Source organism: Umbelopsis ramanniana (assembly GCF_025399195.1).
Source record: "Umbelopsis ramanniana AG unplaced genomic scaffold K450scaffold_18, whole genome shotgun sequence".
Lineage (NCBI taxonomy): Eukaryota > Fungi > Mucoromycota > Umbelopsidomycetes > Umbelopsidales > Umbelopsidaceae > Umbelopsis > Umbelopsis ramanniana.
This window is the reverse complement of record NW_026252104.1, coordinates 181,466-193,822: the sequence shown is the minus strand read 5'-3', so window position 1 is coordinate 193,822 and position 12,357 is coordinate 181,466. Positions and strand designations below refer to the sequence as shown.

The window sequence follows — 12,357 nt, the reverse complement described above, 5'->3', positions numbered from 1 at the left end:
TGATTTTTGGGGTTGAAATTTCATCAGCCGCCTACCAATGTCCGAGGATACTTCAAAGCAAACATTTAGCCTGTGTGTGGGGAAAACCTTACCTGTCATTCAAAAAAAGAAACAAATTATTCTAGCAACGATCACTCATTACTCTGGACATAAAGGCTGACAAGATTTTGAATGTAATGCGCCAAGAGAAGCAATGGGGAGCCTTGGAAAAAGGGCTTATACGAAGGGTTTTCCGTTTAAAATTATATCTCAATCCAAAAGGTTTCAGATAAAACTGAAAGTCGATATTTTGCTTTTCTTTCCCTCGTCTTTCAACCTTTTTGATATTTTGCACGCATACCTCTTTCTTCAACATGGTTACCTCACCTCTGCCGTCTAGCTTAGCAGGTATATTTGTGGATCACCAACATGATGCATTACATATCACAATGATCACTCAATCAGAACATTAGGCGAATGCCGGAAAGCTGCTTCGATCCTCAATTCTTTCATAGGTGGGTTGACGTGGCTTAAGCCAAGAAATATTTCATTGTGTGGTTGCCAAGTCCTTGCGTAGCTAAATCACGCGACCCAAAAACAGATCCAGGTGAAGGACTGGATGTTATAATACCACCCACCATACTATCCAAGGCAAAGGGATTAGCTATCTTTACTGTGCTTAAAGCAGGCTTCATCTTTTCGGGGCGAGCAGGATCAGGATTGGTGATTGCTAGGTACATTTGTTGAGTAAATTGACCACCACGCAGCCTCCACAATCAACTCACCGGCCTATCTCCTCCCGCACTTTTAGGCTTCCTGATGGCAGTTGAGTTTCGACATCAGCTTCATACTGTGTTATTAGCTAGTCATATGTCATTTAACACCTGATATCGTATAGGTTGGTCAGCTCCGTCTGCCATCGGTACACTTGGAGCCGGATTTGGAGGGCAAATCGGTAAGGGGGTTGGCGCCGTTGATCATATCTAAGTTAACTATCTAACAAATATTGTACGGGATTCGATAGGTGCGGAATTGACAGAATTTGTCATAGTTTTAAACACCAAAGTGAGCAAGTTTACGAAATTTGAGCTGACACATGAGTCAAAACGCTCACGGATAATGTAGGAAGCTGTCAAGGCGTTCAGTCAGAGTGGCAACATCACGTTGGGCGGAAATCTGTCAGGTAGATATCCAGTGGATAGGCATGTCCCCATGATTACTGCCATTTTTTTTTATCATCACAAGGCAATGTTAAATTTCTGTTTACATATTTTTTTGTTATACATGCAGTGGCAGTAGGACCAGTCGGGCGAAATGCGGAAGCCGCCGGAGTGGCAGCTCTCACTCAAGTTGCGGCGATATACAGTTATTCCAAGACGAAAGGACTCTTCGCAGGTATATGCCCGTAGAAGCAAACGTCATGAAGTAAAAAACGCTAATTGTTTATGCCTACTTTTTTATATATATTTCCCAGGGGTAAGCTTGGAAGGATCGGTTATCATAACAAGACACCCGGATAACGTCAAAATGTACCGGCAGGAAGTGACAGCCAAGCAGCTACTAAATGGAAGCATACCACCACCTGAACAGGCGCAGGTTCTGTACAGAGCTTTAGATGCAAAATTCGGCGGATCGTCCACTATGTATAATGACCAACCAGTGTATGGAGATCAATACGAAGATTCCAATTCTCGTGGTGAGCGATTTGTTCCACGTCAGCAGTCATATCAAGGTACAACACCGCGCAGTGACTCAGCATATCCTGGATTGGATAAAGCACCGCGAGAAAAGAATTCTGCTAGAGCAATGTACGACTTTGCGGGGGAACAGAAAGGAGACCTAAGCTTTAAGAGGGGGGATATCATCCATATCGTGAAGAGGACATCGAGTCAAAATGACTGGTGGACAGGTCGTATCGGCGACCGTGAAGGAACAGTAAGTAATAATAAGCTTATCCTTAAACATTTTCACATGTGTTTTCCACACATGCTCAAAAAGAACAAGTTCTTGAATGGTGTACTCCCAAACACTGATAACGTTTTTTTCTATTCAACAGTTCCCCGCCAACTTTGTAGACTTATATTGATAGCTTTTGCTTATCTGTTATTGTAACATTCAAAGTGTGTCATGATGAAGTATGTTCGTATCATTTGCGATCACAAACAAATAAGAACATTGTCATGTTTGTACTGCCTACCCAATGCAACGAGATTGGGGGGGGGATAGCATAGTAAAGCGTGGTATCGGAGAGGGTTTACTTGTGGGTATTCACCCCGCTGGCTGGGTATCGATGGAGAGATTCCCAAAGATAGCATGAAGACTGAATCTCAATATTGCAAGTGTTTGTGTGCATTGCGCTTGCTTAATTTGGATTGTCTGGGCAGGCATCGTTTGTGCGTGGATGCCTGCGTTGGACGACCGTGCGCCTTGCTTGCGTGTTTTTTTTTTTTGTGTGTGAGTTTTACTTCTGCTTGTGATGTTTAGGTATGGCATATCGGAATGCCTCATTCAGACCGCATTCCTTTCTCCCCCTACTCAGTCAAACCAGCCAGGTTGCGAAAGTACGGTTCATCGGCATAAATCCAACCTAACCTCACCAAATTACAGTACTTTATCACCGCGCGTCCGCCCTAAAACAATCACATCATATATTTAAAGGGCTTTTCAAACTCTAATGGGTTGCCGCAGAATGGGTCGAGACCCCCCAATGCAGAAAGGCGATCTTACAATTTTGCTTGAAAGTGACAAGCAATCCTTATGGCCACAAAATCCGGACCCGACCCTTTACTGTTTTTATCCTGGAACGCCTTGGTCCATAACACGGCCCGTTCCGACTTTTCTCAGCAGCATAATAATAATGATTTTTTTTTTTTTTTGCATAGCAGGTTATCGCACCATTGTTAAGCAGATTGACCCACACACACTCTGACTGCATATAATAAAATTATAAATAATCCTTCGTATCTATTCAGCTTGTTAGCTGTACTCAAACGTGAGAGATTTAGCACTATTATAAACTGACCTCAATTATTTTTTTTTGGTTTCCATCCCTCAGTCAATTTATCTCCTTCTTCTCTCTCCCCATCTCTCTCTCTTCAAATGAAACCTCAGATATCAGTCGACTATCTTTCTCATTCCTGGAACGTCTCAGATTTAAATCTAGCTTACAGTCAAAATCATCGACAGCTATTACGGATTCAGCAAAACTTACATGAACTACCTTTGACGTCTGGTCGAGATCAATATCGTCGCCTAAAAACCGAGCACACTCGCTTGATAAGATATCAAAATGCCCTCTGGCGACAAATGTCTATGCTATCGACTGATCGCCTCGGTAAAAATAACAAAAGAGTCAATCCGTCCGATTTAAATTGGTAAGGCATCGTGGCAAAGCTTACTGTCTCTCCCCGCTTTTGGGCTGCCATATTCGTCTGACAAAGCGATATTGATTTATTTGGTGTACAATTTTTAGGCAAAAAGATTCTGATATCACTTGGTTGCTCGGACCATTGTACTGTTCCGAATGTGAAAACGACACGGAATTTCAAGAACGATGTGCTCGTTCTCAAGGCGTGTTATTAGATCACAGCGATCGTCGATTTTCTACGCCTGGTTTGAAGCCTGCGCTTAAAACAAGCTCTACAAGCTTTAACCATACTAAAACACGCCTAACTAAATCTTTGAGCCCGTCGCCCTCCACTACCAACTTGGTGCGATTTGATACCCACGTTGAAAAAATCACATTTCAAGCCGAGTATCCAACCAGTGTTCGGTCAGCGAGCTTAGATCATCTATTGGCGAGCGAAAATATGGACGATGACACCACTTTGGATTTTAACACCATGATGGAATTTGTCGGGCTGGCCATACATGCATTCATCTCCATGCTCCTATCATCCAAAGCACAGATCAAGCCCGATCACCGCAGTGATACACGTACATTGGCTACTTTGGTTCGGTACTGTAGAACTCTTTTTTCCGTCATACTCGTCACAGCCGCGTTTACAAAAAGCATTACTATGACTTCGTCTTATCAATATCGACAAGCTTGGAAGCATCGTACGCGACTCTCTAAGCGCACTATCCGATTTGAATAGTTATATATTATGTATCATTTTTCACCCTTATCACACACTATCATGTAAATATTCAACTTTTTTCTTCCACCAATTTTTTTTTTTTGGTTCTCAGTTCGTCGTGCTGGCACCAATGGGGTCACCGCCGCAAGCGCAAAATAAAAGTTCCGCTCGTACATCTTCCCTACGAACTCTCATAGTTTATCTCGCTGTTTGTTTTCGTGTTCATATAATTTTTTGGTTTTGGCAATGGCAAAAGTACAACTCTGGTCATCTCTTCTGGCTATCTTCCTTCTAGTCGCTACTGGTAAGTTGAGATCTTTAGTCGAGTGGGCGCCAGTATTAGTTGCTGGATGGCATCCGGCCCGTTCATCTGCCCCAGATGCATAATCGTGATCCATCCAAAACTATGATCTACGCTTGCTTAGTTGCATCTCTTCTAACCGAGTATTGTATACGTTTTACTAACCTATAATCGCGCCTTTCGTCTAGTCTTCGCACAAGATGCAGGCAAAGAGGCTGATGTTGGTGCAATCGATATTTATGGAGAATTTCCCAACAATCCCTTTGGAAGTAAGTATAGAAGAGTCGCAATATCTAGTGGTGTGTCTACAGATCGCGAATCAAGTATTTAATTCAAGCATACCCTTCTTTTTTGAAAAATAGTTATCGTAAACGGCCATAAGAACAAGCTTAACGTCTACTTTGACAACCAAGCTGATGAAACTTACACCGTCAACTACATCTCTGGTGCTCTTGTTAAGGCTGATGACTTTTCTACCATCGTCCGCAACGTATGTACTTTTGTTCTGGATTCTGTGATGAAGAAACCGAGTAGAAATCTCGGCATAATGAAGACCTTACTCACCTTTGCTATTCACTTTTGTAGCTCTCCGTCTACAAGTACGATCTTACCATTCCTGCCAAGCAAAAGGTTGCTATCCCCTACCAGTTCCATTCTGAGTTTGCTCCCCAAGATCTTGGCCTGACTGTTATCATCGACTTTTCTGACTCGGTAAGTCACTGCAGACGATGTTAGTGTACGTCGTCAATATCGACTAATCAAACACTTGTAATAGAACAAGACTCCTCTTCGCGGTATTGCTTATAACGGAACTGTCACTGTCACTGACCCCGAACACTCTATCTTCGATGTTCAACTGTGAGTACTTGGTCGAAATTTTTGATACTACCCCACAATGATTGATACTAATAAGCTATTTGTTTTGCAATCAGTCTCTTCCTTTATGCTGTTTTGGCTGCTATTCTTGCTGGTGTTGGTTATATCATCCAACAAGCTTTCTTCGGTTCCGCTGGAAAGAAATCAAAGAAGAGCAAGAAGACTGCCGAAAAGGCTGCTCCTGTTAAGCACCGTGACGAGTCTGGTAACTTGGTTCTTGACGAATCTTGGATCCCTGAGCAGCATCTCAAGAAGGCTTCCAGCCCTAAGCAGTCTCCCAAGACTAGAAAGAGAACTACTCGTACCAAATAGATTAGAGGGGATTTGGTGAAAAAAAAACAGTGTTGTAATTCACTTGTTTTATGATATTTGTTCTTGGGACTCTCCATAGAGCCCGCGTACCATAAAAACTCTATACCGTTTTATTTTTTTTCCCAGTAGACTCCATTTTTTTTACATTCAGTGTTGAATCTATGCCATCACCATTACATATCGAGAACATATTGTACACCATCTTTGAACAAATAGACGTCGTATCGTTAACTCATTGCATAGGCGTAAGTCGACTGTTTGCTTCCACTGCCAACTCCTCGAGATTGTGGAAGCGTCACGTTGCAGAAAGGCGAGATAGACTTTTGATACTCAACAGTTACTGCTGATGACCTTATTTTTCTAACGTGCACTGGAATGCAGATGGAAGCGATGGCCCATTCCGACGGATCCGGCTTGTAACTGGCGTAAGGAATTCATTGAGCGAATACAAGTCGATATGTTTGTAGAGCATACTTTACAAGACATACTTCACAATGAAGAAACACAATGCGCCAAGATCATTCTCTTAGCAGACGAATATCGTACCAAGGCATTGGATGTCTTGACCTCTATTTACAACAATAAAGAAGAGGTATGCGTAACATTTATTAAAAAGATTTGTTGTTCAACAATTTGTAACTCACTAACGAATCACACCTCTATGTCCTGTTGTGCAGTCATCCATTACCGAGAGATACTATGCTGGACGGATTATCCATCGTATCAAGAAACGGCTGGCTGATGACTTCTGGCGCACGCAACCTAGGCTTGGAGCAGGAACAAATGGACCACCGCCAACTGCGCCGACCTATGTCGGCATGGCTGTATTAGCCAATGCCATAGACCCTGTGAATGATATGGACGTTCATAACCAAATCGTGTCGCTCGCCAAGCAATTTGAAGAAGGCTATTTGAGTACACCGACCGTGAATGAATTTGAGAAAGTGCAGCGTCTCGTGCAGTTCCTTCATTTGGAGAAGGGATTCGGAGCTGCTGACATTTACTATGACATCCAGAACAGCTTGATACATTCGGTTCTCCGACATAGGAGAGGCATTCCGTTATCTCTGGCAGCGGTTTTCCAAGCTATTGCTCATGCTACGAATATTTTAGGAGTCGATATTATGAGTTTTCCTGGGCATGTGGTCGTTCGGCACACAGAGCCAAGTACAGAACGACAAATGTTCATCGACCTTTTCCAATGTGTAAGAGACCTCAAAGCACGAGATGCAATCAGCATCGAAGACATAGAGGATACTTACAAAAAATGCATCTTTACCCAAGAACAATGCGAAAATCAGTTGATCCTCCGATATGGCGTGGCTGTTCGGATCAATGCAGGGCCAGGCATGACACCGAATGAAATTTATGCGCGGTGTATGCGAAATATCATGAATGCTGACGCAAATACTCAAATCCGTGGCCGTGATGATTACATACGTCTCAATTTAATGCTCACAAGGTATTCCACTTCCCTGCAAATGGCTCTCAGCTACCCACCGTCCCGTCTTCAACTGGAAGACTTTTGCATCAAGATTGCGGTACAATATCATCCAGAAGACATCAACTTAATATCCCCTTGGGTCTCTCGTGCCAACAAACTAAATGGTCTTCTTTCTTCTGAAAAGAAAAAACTCAAAAGAAAACCCAGGATCTATGACCATGTTGCAGAACATCACGTATGGCCAGTGGGAACTATCATTGTAAAGGGATCCAATGGCCCATGTGGAGTTGTTATTGGATGGGAGCTAAGTAAGTTGAATCGATCCATACCATAAGATTGTGTATTACCTCACCCATCTTGCTCACAACCATCTTTGTCCATTCGTTTCCGTAGACTATGACAACGACTTTGATCAACCTACCACGATACACAAGGTCTTCCTTGAAAGTACGCAAATTGAAACATTAGATTTCCGGCCAGGCCTATGCGACATTCGAAGAAATATGGAGGTAGCAGAACAATTATGCAGTAACCTGTGTATTGGCCAATACTTTAGCCATTTTGACATTTACCAGTTGCGCTTTGTTCCAAACGATATACTGCAAGTCTCGTACCCAAACGATTATACTGCATCACCAATATCCAACATTTAATAGGGAATGTCGCCGTATATAACTTAATATGTTACCAGTCAGTTGTACAGTAGTGAAGGTGTAACGATTTCCTTCCGAATCGTCTGATATATAAACAAAATTGTACAAATATTGCTGTAATCAATCTATGCTATGCACTACACTACAATTATTACGCTAGGTTTGTTTCTTTCTCAGCACTTCTGTAGTTGTAAATGGCATGCCCGTGCTTCTCTCTTGAATCGCTATTGATTCGTCAATGACCCTTTGATGCTCTTCATCTTCTATAAAATCTGGTATGCATTCCTGTATGAAGACTTTTTGCTAGCAGATATATCAAAGTTAGTGTGTTTGCTCACGTTCAAATGTACATGGTTACGCGAGTTATTTGTACCTTTTCGACAGAGCTTACGGTATGGGAAGATGACGGTTTGGACTTTCTAGAATCTCCTCCTCGCTTATACTTTTCTCCCACTTTGTCGTCGGCTAGATGGCTGATATGTACATGACTGTCTGAACTTGGTTTTCCACGATCATCAATAGCTTGGTATACGGCAAAGGAAGCCTAATAGTTGGAGACAATAGGGCTTCAGTGTTTTGCGGTACAGGAGATATAAGAAGCGCAAATTGAATCACAATGGTATCTTACATATGCATCATCAGCAGCATATTGTCTTTGCTTGCTACTGAGGGTTGGTGCGTCCCATCTACTAATGCGAGTTGTGCCTTTTGGTAAAGATTTGCCGAGCTGTAGTCAAAAAAAATAACAAAGAAGTCAGCAATGACGTTCTCGGGATAGCAATTCCATCTCTATAGGTTTATCGGAAATACTTACAAATATAGCACACAACAGACGTAAAGATAGGCCCTTGTACCCTTGTAATTCGTCGGCATGGGTGGCACGAGCAAGAGTACCAAGCTCGACCAGTCCATTTGTCAATATTCGGAAATCCCGGTATAACTTGAGAGCGTCGCCTAAGAAGATATACATTTTCATTAAAGCCTTATATTAAGAAACGTAATCATTGAAAGAGGGCGCTTACCTTTGATGTTGACACCTGTCTTGAGTATATTTCGATTTTGTAATAAACTCTTCAGCTCGTGAGGAAACACTATTCAGGACAAAGTTCAATTAGAACCAGAGTCATCTTCCTTCTGTAAACGATGCTGGCCACCGAAAACCAGTATCAAAGATATTCATTCATACCTCCCATCCTAGAGATCTGTATTATCAATATTGATTTCGAATTGCAAAGCTGCACTAATGCAGTCTTATTTTCCTTTCCTCCTTTAATAAACGTTGGTCGCCATTCCAGATCTAATCCGAACACTTGCCCTTCTCTGTCATGGTAGAGGAGGAAGGATAGTGAGCAAATGATCATTTTGCAAACACCGTCTTTCCAGCCGCGGCTTATTACATATGCGGCTTTAGAGTAGTTTGGCCGCATATGTAACATAGCCTATTACTTACTTTATCATTTTTCGGATTATGGCATTCGTCTCTACTGGGTTTTTTGTGCAAAACAATTTGTGTGTTTGGCTGTAATCAACAAGTTCTAGATTATCGATGTTCTGCTGAAAGACTGTGGCCTGACTTTCATGGTTGGGTTCTGTTGCTTTCGTTGTTGAACATGACATTTCGCTCTCGACGCTGCTTATGATGCTGCTCTCCTTCACACTCGGCGGCAATCTAGTAAAGAGAGAATCAGAATCAAGTTGATCCACAAACAGTATAGCCATGCTAGTATGTGAAAGACAGCGTTATGGAATGAAGGGGAATGACGGAGGGTACGCACGTTCGTTTCGGCCGACCTGGCTTGCCCATCGGCGCTACGGTCATGTAGCTTTGAATGCGGCTACACGGCGGTCGAGTGAATCTGGACGCGGAAAAGGCAACCCGGAAGCTAATGCGTTGCATGAACATGTGGTGATAGCACTTGTTTAGGTGGAAAGGCTATGCCGGTGCAAGTTGAATCTCAAATAACGGTTAAAAACTCAGGCACTGAACAATGAGCAGAAGAAACAAGTCACAGGCAAGATTTTCGGTTATTGGGAGAGAAGGGGGTGTACAGGTTTGTTATTATGCGATTTTCAATGGTATCAGAAGAAAAAGAGAAATTGCAAAGAAGAAAAACGGTAGGTTTGCAAATATCAGCGAGCGAAAAGGAAAGAAAAACAGTAATTCAATTGAACAGAAGAATGAAGACTGAAATATAGAAAGGAAGAAGAAAGTAAGGTATGATCTACTTGAGATCGACAAAGAAAGTCCACCTTCCTTCAAGCAAGCCCTTGGCTGTGTCCTCTAACAAAATCTCTCGTCGCTGCTTGACATACACTGTCTTGTCTAGCACATTTTGTCTCAATTCTGCAATCTTTTCTCTTTCCAAAGGCTTCTCTAACAATTCAGACAGATGTTCTGTAGCCATCTCGAGATCCTTTTGGTTATCCTATGAAAGATATTGAAATTTAGTACTCAACGGCTACAACCAATCTCATGTGCTCCATATCGCCTTACCTCAAATATGACCGTTTCGTTTGTCCTTGACAAATAAAAGGCAAACGCATATGTCCATTTTAAAGTCATTCGGCATTGAGTCAGCGTGTCGACGGCCTTCTTTAGAAACTGTACTTCTATCCATGACAGATCGCTGGTCTGTTGCATTTCTTCCATCTTCTTTTCCGTTTTTCTGTACAAATCTTGATCAAGCTTGGCTGATTGTTGATGATTGGCAAATCGATTATAGTACTGAATTGGAAGGTTGGTTGGTCAGATCGAACCACATGAAACGCAAGGGATGAGAAAAAAGCTAGGACAATGCACTTACATGCAAGTATCGCTCCAGACTTGCTCTGGACTGTGTTTGGCTGTCTCTTGCTTCGTGGCTGGACTTCTCATCATATCGGTTACAGTTGTACCAAGAGGTTCCGTGCTCAGACCAGGGGCCTGGAAAAAAAAAGAAAGGGTGAGTACAAGGTTCTTTTATATTCTCACTCAACACAAAATCAAACTCAAAATTATGCCATGATAGTCTTACCCATGCACACCCAACAGAATTCGTATTTGCACTTTCGACAAGTCATGTGGTTGCATCCACCGTTTTTCTCGATAGTAGAATGGCATTTTGGGCATTCCTTGGTATGCGCTGATATCCAGTTTGCAGTCTCAGAATCATCTTCGCACTTCTTTTGCCATTTTTTAACTAGCGGACATATTGCAGGCTAAAATTATGTCAACATGATAAGTACAGTCTTTGAAACAACGCTGATAAAGGATGCGTTTCTTTAAAGAGAACATACCTGATGATCTGGTAAACCACACCCAAAACAAAATTGATGGCTGCATTCACATTCAACTGTCGGTACTATGGTGGTCAAGGATGTTGATGGTATGTGACATTCCACAGCAAATTCACAATTTGGCGCTGGGCACCATCGAAGATGATCGTTGTCGTCGACAAAAGTTCGGTTGAGCAATTCACGGTATCTAAGTACAGATGATATTGAACAACAATCAGATGAAAGGTCGGAACACATGATAAAAGGAAAAAAAAAAACATCTACCAACCTGAGGTGGGTATTTTTATCGACCACTTCTTCGACCGTTTTCTCATCTACGACGATCTTACAGCCATCTTGAGGACATTCAATTTTTCGACTTTCACCTTCTTCTCTGATCTTTTGCCTAAGATAATGCTCATAGCAAGTTCGGCAGAACCGGTGGTTGCAAGACACAGCAACGGTTTCAAGCTCTTCTTCGTCATCGCAACAAATGTCGCACGAAAATGGGTGTTGAGGAGTAGATATTTCTCGCGCGGGGATTATACGACGAACTTTGTCAGTTACGACGCCAGCGAGGCGAAGTACTTTTTCCGGATTATCCATGTAGCGTTCGATTAACTTTTCCTTGTTCCATCTATAGTGACGTAAAAGTGTTGCCGCATGCTCTTTTGGCATCCCTAGAGTAGAGGGGGTAACAATGTGGGAGGTTAATTTTAAATAGTCATTGAACAGCTTTACAAAATTTTCCTACCACATTCAATTAAAGCCCAAAGGGCTATTGACAATGTGGTCTTGGGGAGTGATATCGTTTTTACTAACTGCACCCAGATACATACCTAAAATACTGGCCACTTGACCAACTTCTTTGTCTTGGCTGCCCATGAGATGCTTTGAAGATTGCACGGTATAATCAACTTGATATAGCTTTTTCCGATGTTTTTCAGCCATGACTCCATCAAAATTAAGATCCTCTCCGTCTTCATAGTATTCTAGCTCGTCACCTATGTAAGCGCAGTCAGCAATGACAGTAACAGCGGCAATTGGTCAGCAATTGTCATGCACATTTCAGATCACTGGTTGTTCTCCCTTTTAAATAAACTACAAAAGTGATCAAATTAGAAAATGGCATTTACCAGAGTCATCTAGAGAGTTTTCGTAATCGTCCGAATCATCCATTATGCTATCTTCGTCCATGGTGTCGTCGAATTCATTCTGAGATTTGTCATGAAACAACATTAGTTGACCGTACTCGGAAATCTGACATGCTTAGTTCAAAGACTTTATGACTCCTACCATTACGTCGTCGTCGTAGTCGCTATCGGAAGACATGGTTTACCAGTGTGAGGTAAAGAGAAGTAAAGAGGTAAAGTATGCTTCTCCCAGGTGACCGCACTGTGACCATTTTATTCCACCCCACCAGGGGCGGGCTTTTTTTGCCCAGAATTCGTGTGTTGT

The 12,357-nt window shown here is 42.2% G+C and overlaps 6 protein-coding genes across 6 annotated transcripts; 4 read left to right on the top strand and 2 right to left on the bottom strand.

Moving 5' to 3' along the window:
- Nucleotides 1-305: 305 nt before the first annotated feature.
- Nucleotides 306-2,198, top strand: K450DRAFT_235151 (uncharacterized protein). The gene is made up of 10 exons (XM_051588041.1): nucleotides 306-387; nucleotides 453-494; nucleotides 581-713; nucleotides 791-804; nucleotides 878-934; nucleotides 1,004-1,044; nucleotides 1,105-1,162; nucleotides 1,270-1,374; nucleotides 1,454-1,914; nucleotides 2,036-2,198. Exons 1-10 carry the CDS (start codon nucleotides 354-356, stop codon nucleotides 2,063-2,065), a joined length of 975 nt encoding a protein of 324 aa, XP_051445908.1. The 5' UTR covers nucleotides 306-353; the 3' UTR covers nucleotides 2,066-2,198.
- A 768-nt stretch (nucleotides 2,199-2,966) lies between these two features.
- On the top strand, nucleotides 2,967-4,190 carry K450DRAFT_235145 (uncharacterized protein). Its single transcript, XM_051588040.1, has 2 exons — nucleotides 2,967-3,353; nucleotides 3,452-4,190. Exons 1-2 carry the CDS (start codon nucleotides 3,079-3,081, stop codon nucleotides 4,074-4,076), a joined length of 900 nt encoding a protein of 299 aa, XP_051445907.1. The 5' UTR covers nucleotides 2,967-3,078; the 3' UTR covers nucleotides 4,077-4,190.
- Nucleotides 4,191-5,628, top strand: K450DRAFT_235140 (uncharacterized protein). The gene is made up of 6 exons (XM_051588039.1): nucleotides 4,191-4,362; nucleotides 4,548-4,628; nucleotides 4,722-4,849; nucleotides 4,945-5,070; nucleotides 5,135-5,217; nucleotides 5,292-5,628. Exons 1-6 carry the CDS (start codon nucleotides 4,305-4,307, stop codon nucleotides 5,545-5,547), a joined length of 732 nt encoding a protein of 243 aa, XP_051445906.1. The 5' UTR covers nucleotides 4,191-4,304; the 3' UTR covers nucleotides 5,548-5,628.
- On the top strand, nucleotides 5,333-7,814 carry K450DRAFT_235136 (uncharacterized protein). Its single transcript, XM_051588038.1, has 6 exons — nucleotides 5,333-5,857; nucleotides 5,929-6,139; nucleotides 6,225-7,088; nucleotides 7,176-7,299; nucleotides 7,385-7,500; nucleotides 7,567-7,814. Exons 1-6 carry the CDS (start codon nucleotides 5,709-5,711, stop codon nucleotides 7,642-7,644), a joined length of 1,542 nt encoding a protein of 513 aa, XP_051445905.1. The 5' UTR covers nucleotides 5,333-5,708; the 3' UTR covers nucleotides 7,645-7,814.
- K450DRAFT_235131 (uncharacterized protein) lies at nucleotides 7,734-9,607 on the bottom strand. The gene is made up of 8 exons (XM_051588037.1): nucleotides 9,420-9,607; nucleotides 9,095-9,313; nucleotides 8,831-8,964; nucleotides 8,667-8,735; nucleotides 8,459-8,598; nucleotides 8,273-8,371; nucleotides 8,018-8,188; nucleotides 7,734-7,940 (listed from the first exon to the last, which is right to left on the bottom strand). Exons 1-8 carry the CDS (start codon nucleotides 9,545-9,547, stop codon nucleotides 7,908-7,910), a joined length of 993 nt encoding a protein of 330 aa, XP_051445904.1. The 5' UTR covers nucleotides 9,548-9,607; the 3' UTR covers nucleotides 7,734-7,907.
- Nucleotide 9,608: 1 nt separating this feature from the next.
- On the bottom strand, nucleotides 9,609-12,301 carry K450DRAFT_235123 (uncharacterized protein). The gene is made up of 9 exons (XM_051588036.1): nucleotides 12,196-12,301; nucleotides 12,036-12,114; nucleotides 11,739-11,903; nucleotides 11,189-11,579; nucleotides 10,921-11,107; nucleotides 10,659-10,842; nucleotides 10,449-10,567; nucleotides 10,139-10,369; nucleotides 9,609-10,070 (listed from the first exon to the last, which is right to left on the bottom strand). The coding sequence occupies exons 1-9, from the start codon at nucleotides 12,229-12,231 to the stop codon at nucleotides 9,867-9,869; spliced, it is 1,596 nt and encodes a 531-aa protein (XP_051445903.1). The 5' UTR covers nucleotides 12,232-12,301; the 3' UTR covers nucleotides 9,609-9,866.
- Between the last annotated feature and the right edge of the window lie 56 nt (nucleotides 12,302-12,357).

Excerpts from the sequence above, each read along its gene's own strand:
- K450DRAFT_235151 (XM_051588041.1), top strand. The coding sequence starts at position 354 with ATGGTTACCTCACCTCTGCCGTCTAGCTTAGCAG. Across the intron at positions 935-1,003 it reads CGGATTTGGAGGGCAAATCG|GTGCGGAATTGACAGAATTT; the intron begins GTAAGGGGGTTG and ends GGGATTCGATAG. Across the intron at positions 1,915-2,035 it reads TCGGCGACCGTGAAGGAACA|TTCCCCGCCAACTTTGTAGA; the intron begins GTAAGTAATAAT and ends TCTATTCAACAG.
- K450DRAFT_235145 (XM_051588040.1), top strand. The coding sequence starts at position 3,079 with ATGAAACCTCAGATATCAGTCGACTATCTTTCTCATTCCTGGAACGTC. Across the intron at positions 3,354-3,451 it reads AATCCGTCCGATTTAAATTG|GCAAAAAGATTCTGATATCA; the intron begins GTAAGGCATCGT and ends TACAATTTTTAG.
- K450DRAFT_235140 (XM_051588039.1), top strand. The coding sequence starts at position 4,305 with ATGGCAAAAGTACAACTCTGGTCATCTCTTCTGGCTATCTTCCTTCTA. Across the intron at positions 4,363-4,547 it reads CTTCCTTCTAGTCGCTACTG|TCTTCGCACAAGATGCAGGC; the intron begins GTAAGTTGAGAT and ends CCTTTCGTCTAG. Across the intron at positions 4,850-4,944 it reads TTTCTACCATCGTCCGCAAC|CTCTCCGTCTACAAGTACGA; the intron begins GTATGTACTTTT and ends TCACTTTTGTAG.
- K450DRAFT_235136 (XM_051588038.1), top strand. The coding sequence starts at position 5,709 with ATGCCATCACCATTACATATCGAGAACATATTGTACACCATCTTTGAA. Across the intron at positions 6,140-6,224 it reads TTTACAACAATAAAGAAGAG|TCATCCATTACCGAGAGATA; the intron begins GTATGCGTAACA and ends CCTGTTGTGCAG. Across the intron at positions 7,089-7,175 it reads ACTTTTGCATCAAGATTGCG|AAAAAACTCAAAAGAAAACC; the intron begins GTACAATATCAT and ends TCTTCTGAAAAG.
- K450DRAFT_235131 (XM_051588037.1), bottom strand. The coding sequence starts at position 9,547 with ATGTTCATGCAACGCATTAGCTTCCGGGTTGCCTTTTCCGCGTCCAGA. Across the intron at positions 8,189-8,272 it reads ATGCTGCTGATGATGCATAT|GCTTCCTTTGCCGTATACCA; the intron begins GTAAGATACCAT and ends TCCAACTATTAG. Across the intron at positions 7,941-8,017 it reads CCGTAAGCTCTGTCGAAAAG|TCTTCATACAGGAATGCATA; the intron begins GTACAAATAACT and ends GCTAGCAAAAAG.
- K450DRAFT_235123 (XM_051588036.1), bottom strand. The coding sequence starts at position 12,231 with ATGTCTTCCGATAGCGACTACGACGACGACGTAATG. Across the intron at positions 11,904-12,035 it reads AAACTCTCTAGATGACTCTG|GTGACGAGCTAGAATACTAT; the intron begins GTAAATGCCATT and ends GCGCTTACATAG. Across the intron at positions 10,370-10,448 it reads GTCTGGAGCGATACTTGCAT|TACTATAATCGATTTGCCAA; the intron begins GTAAGTGCATTG and ends CTTCCAATTCAG.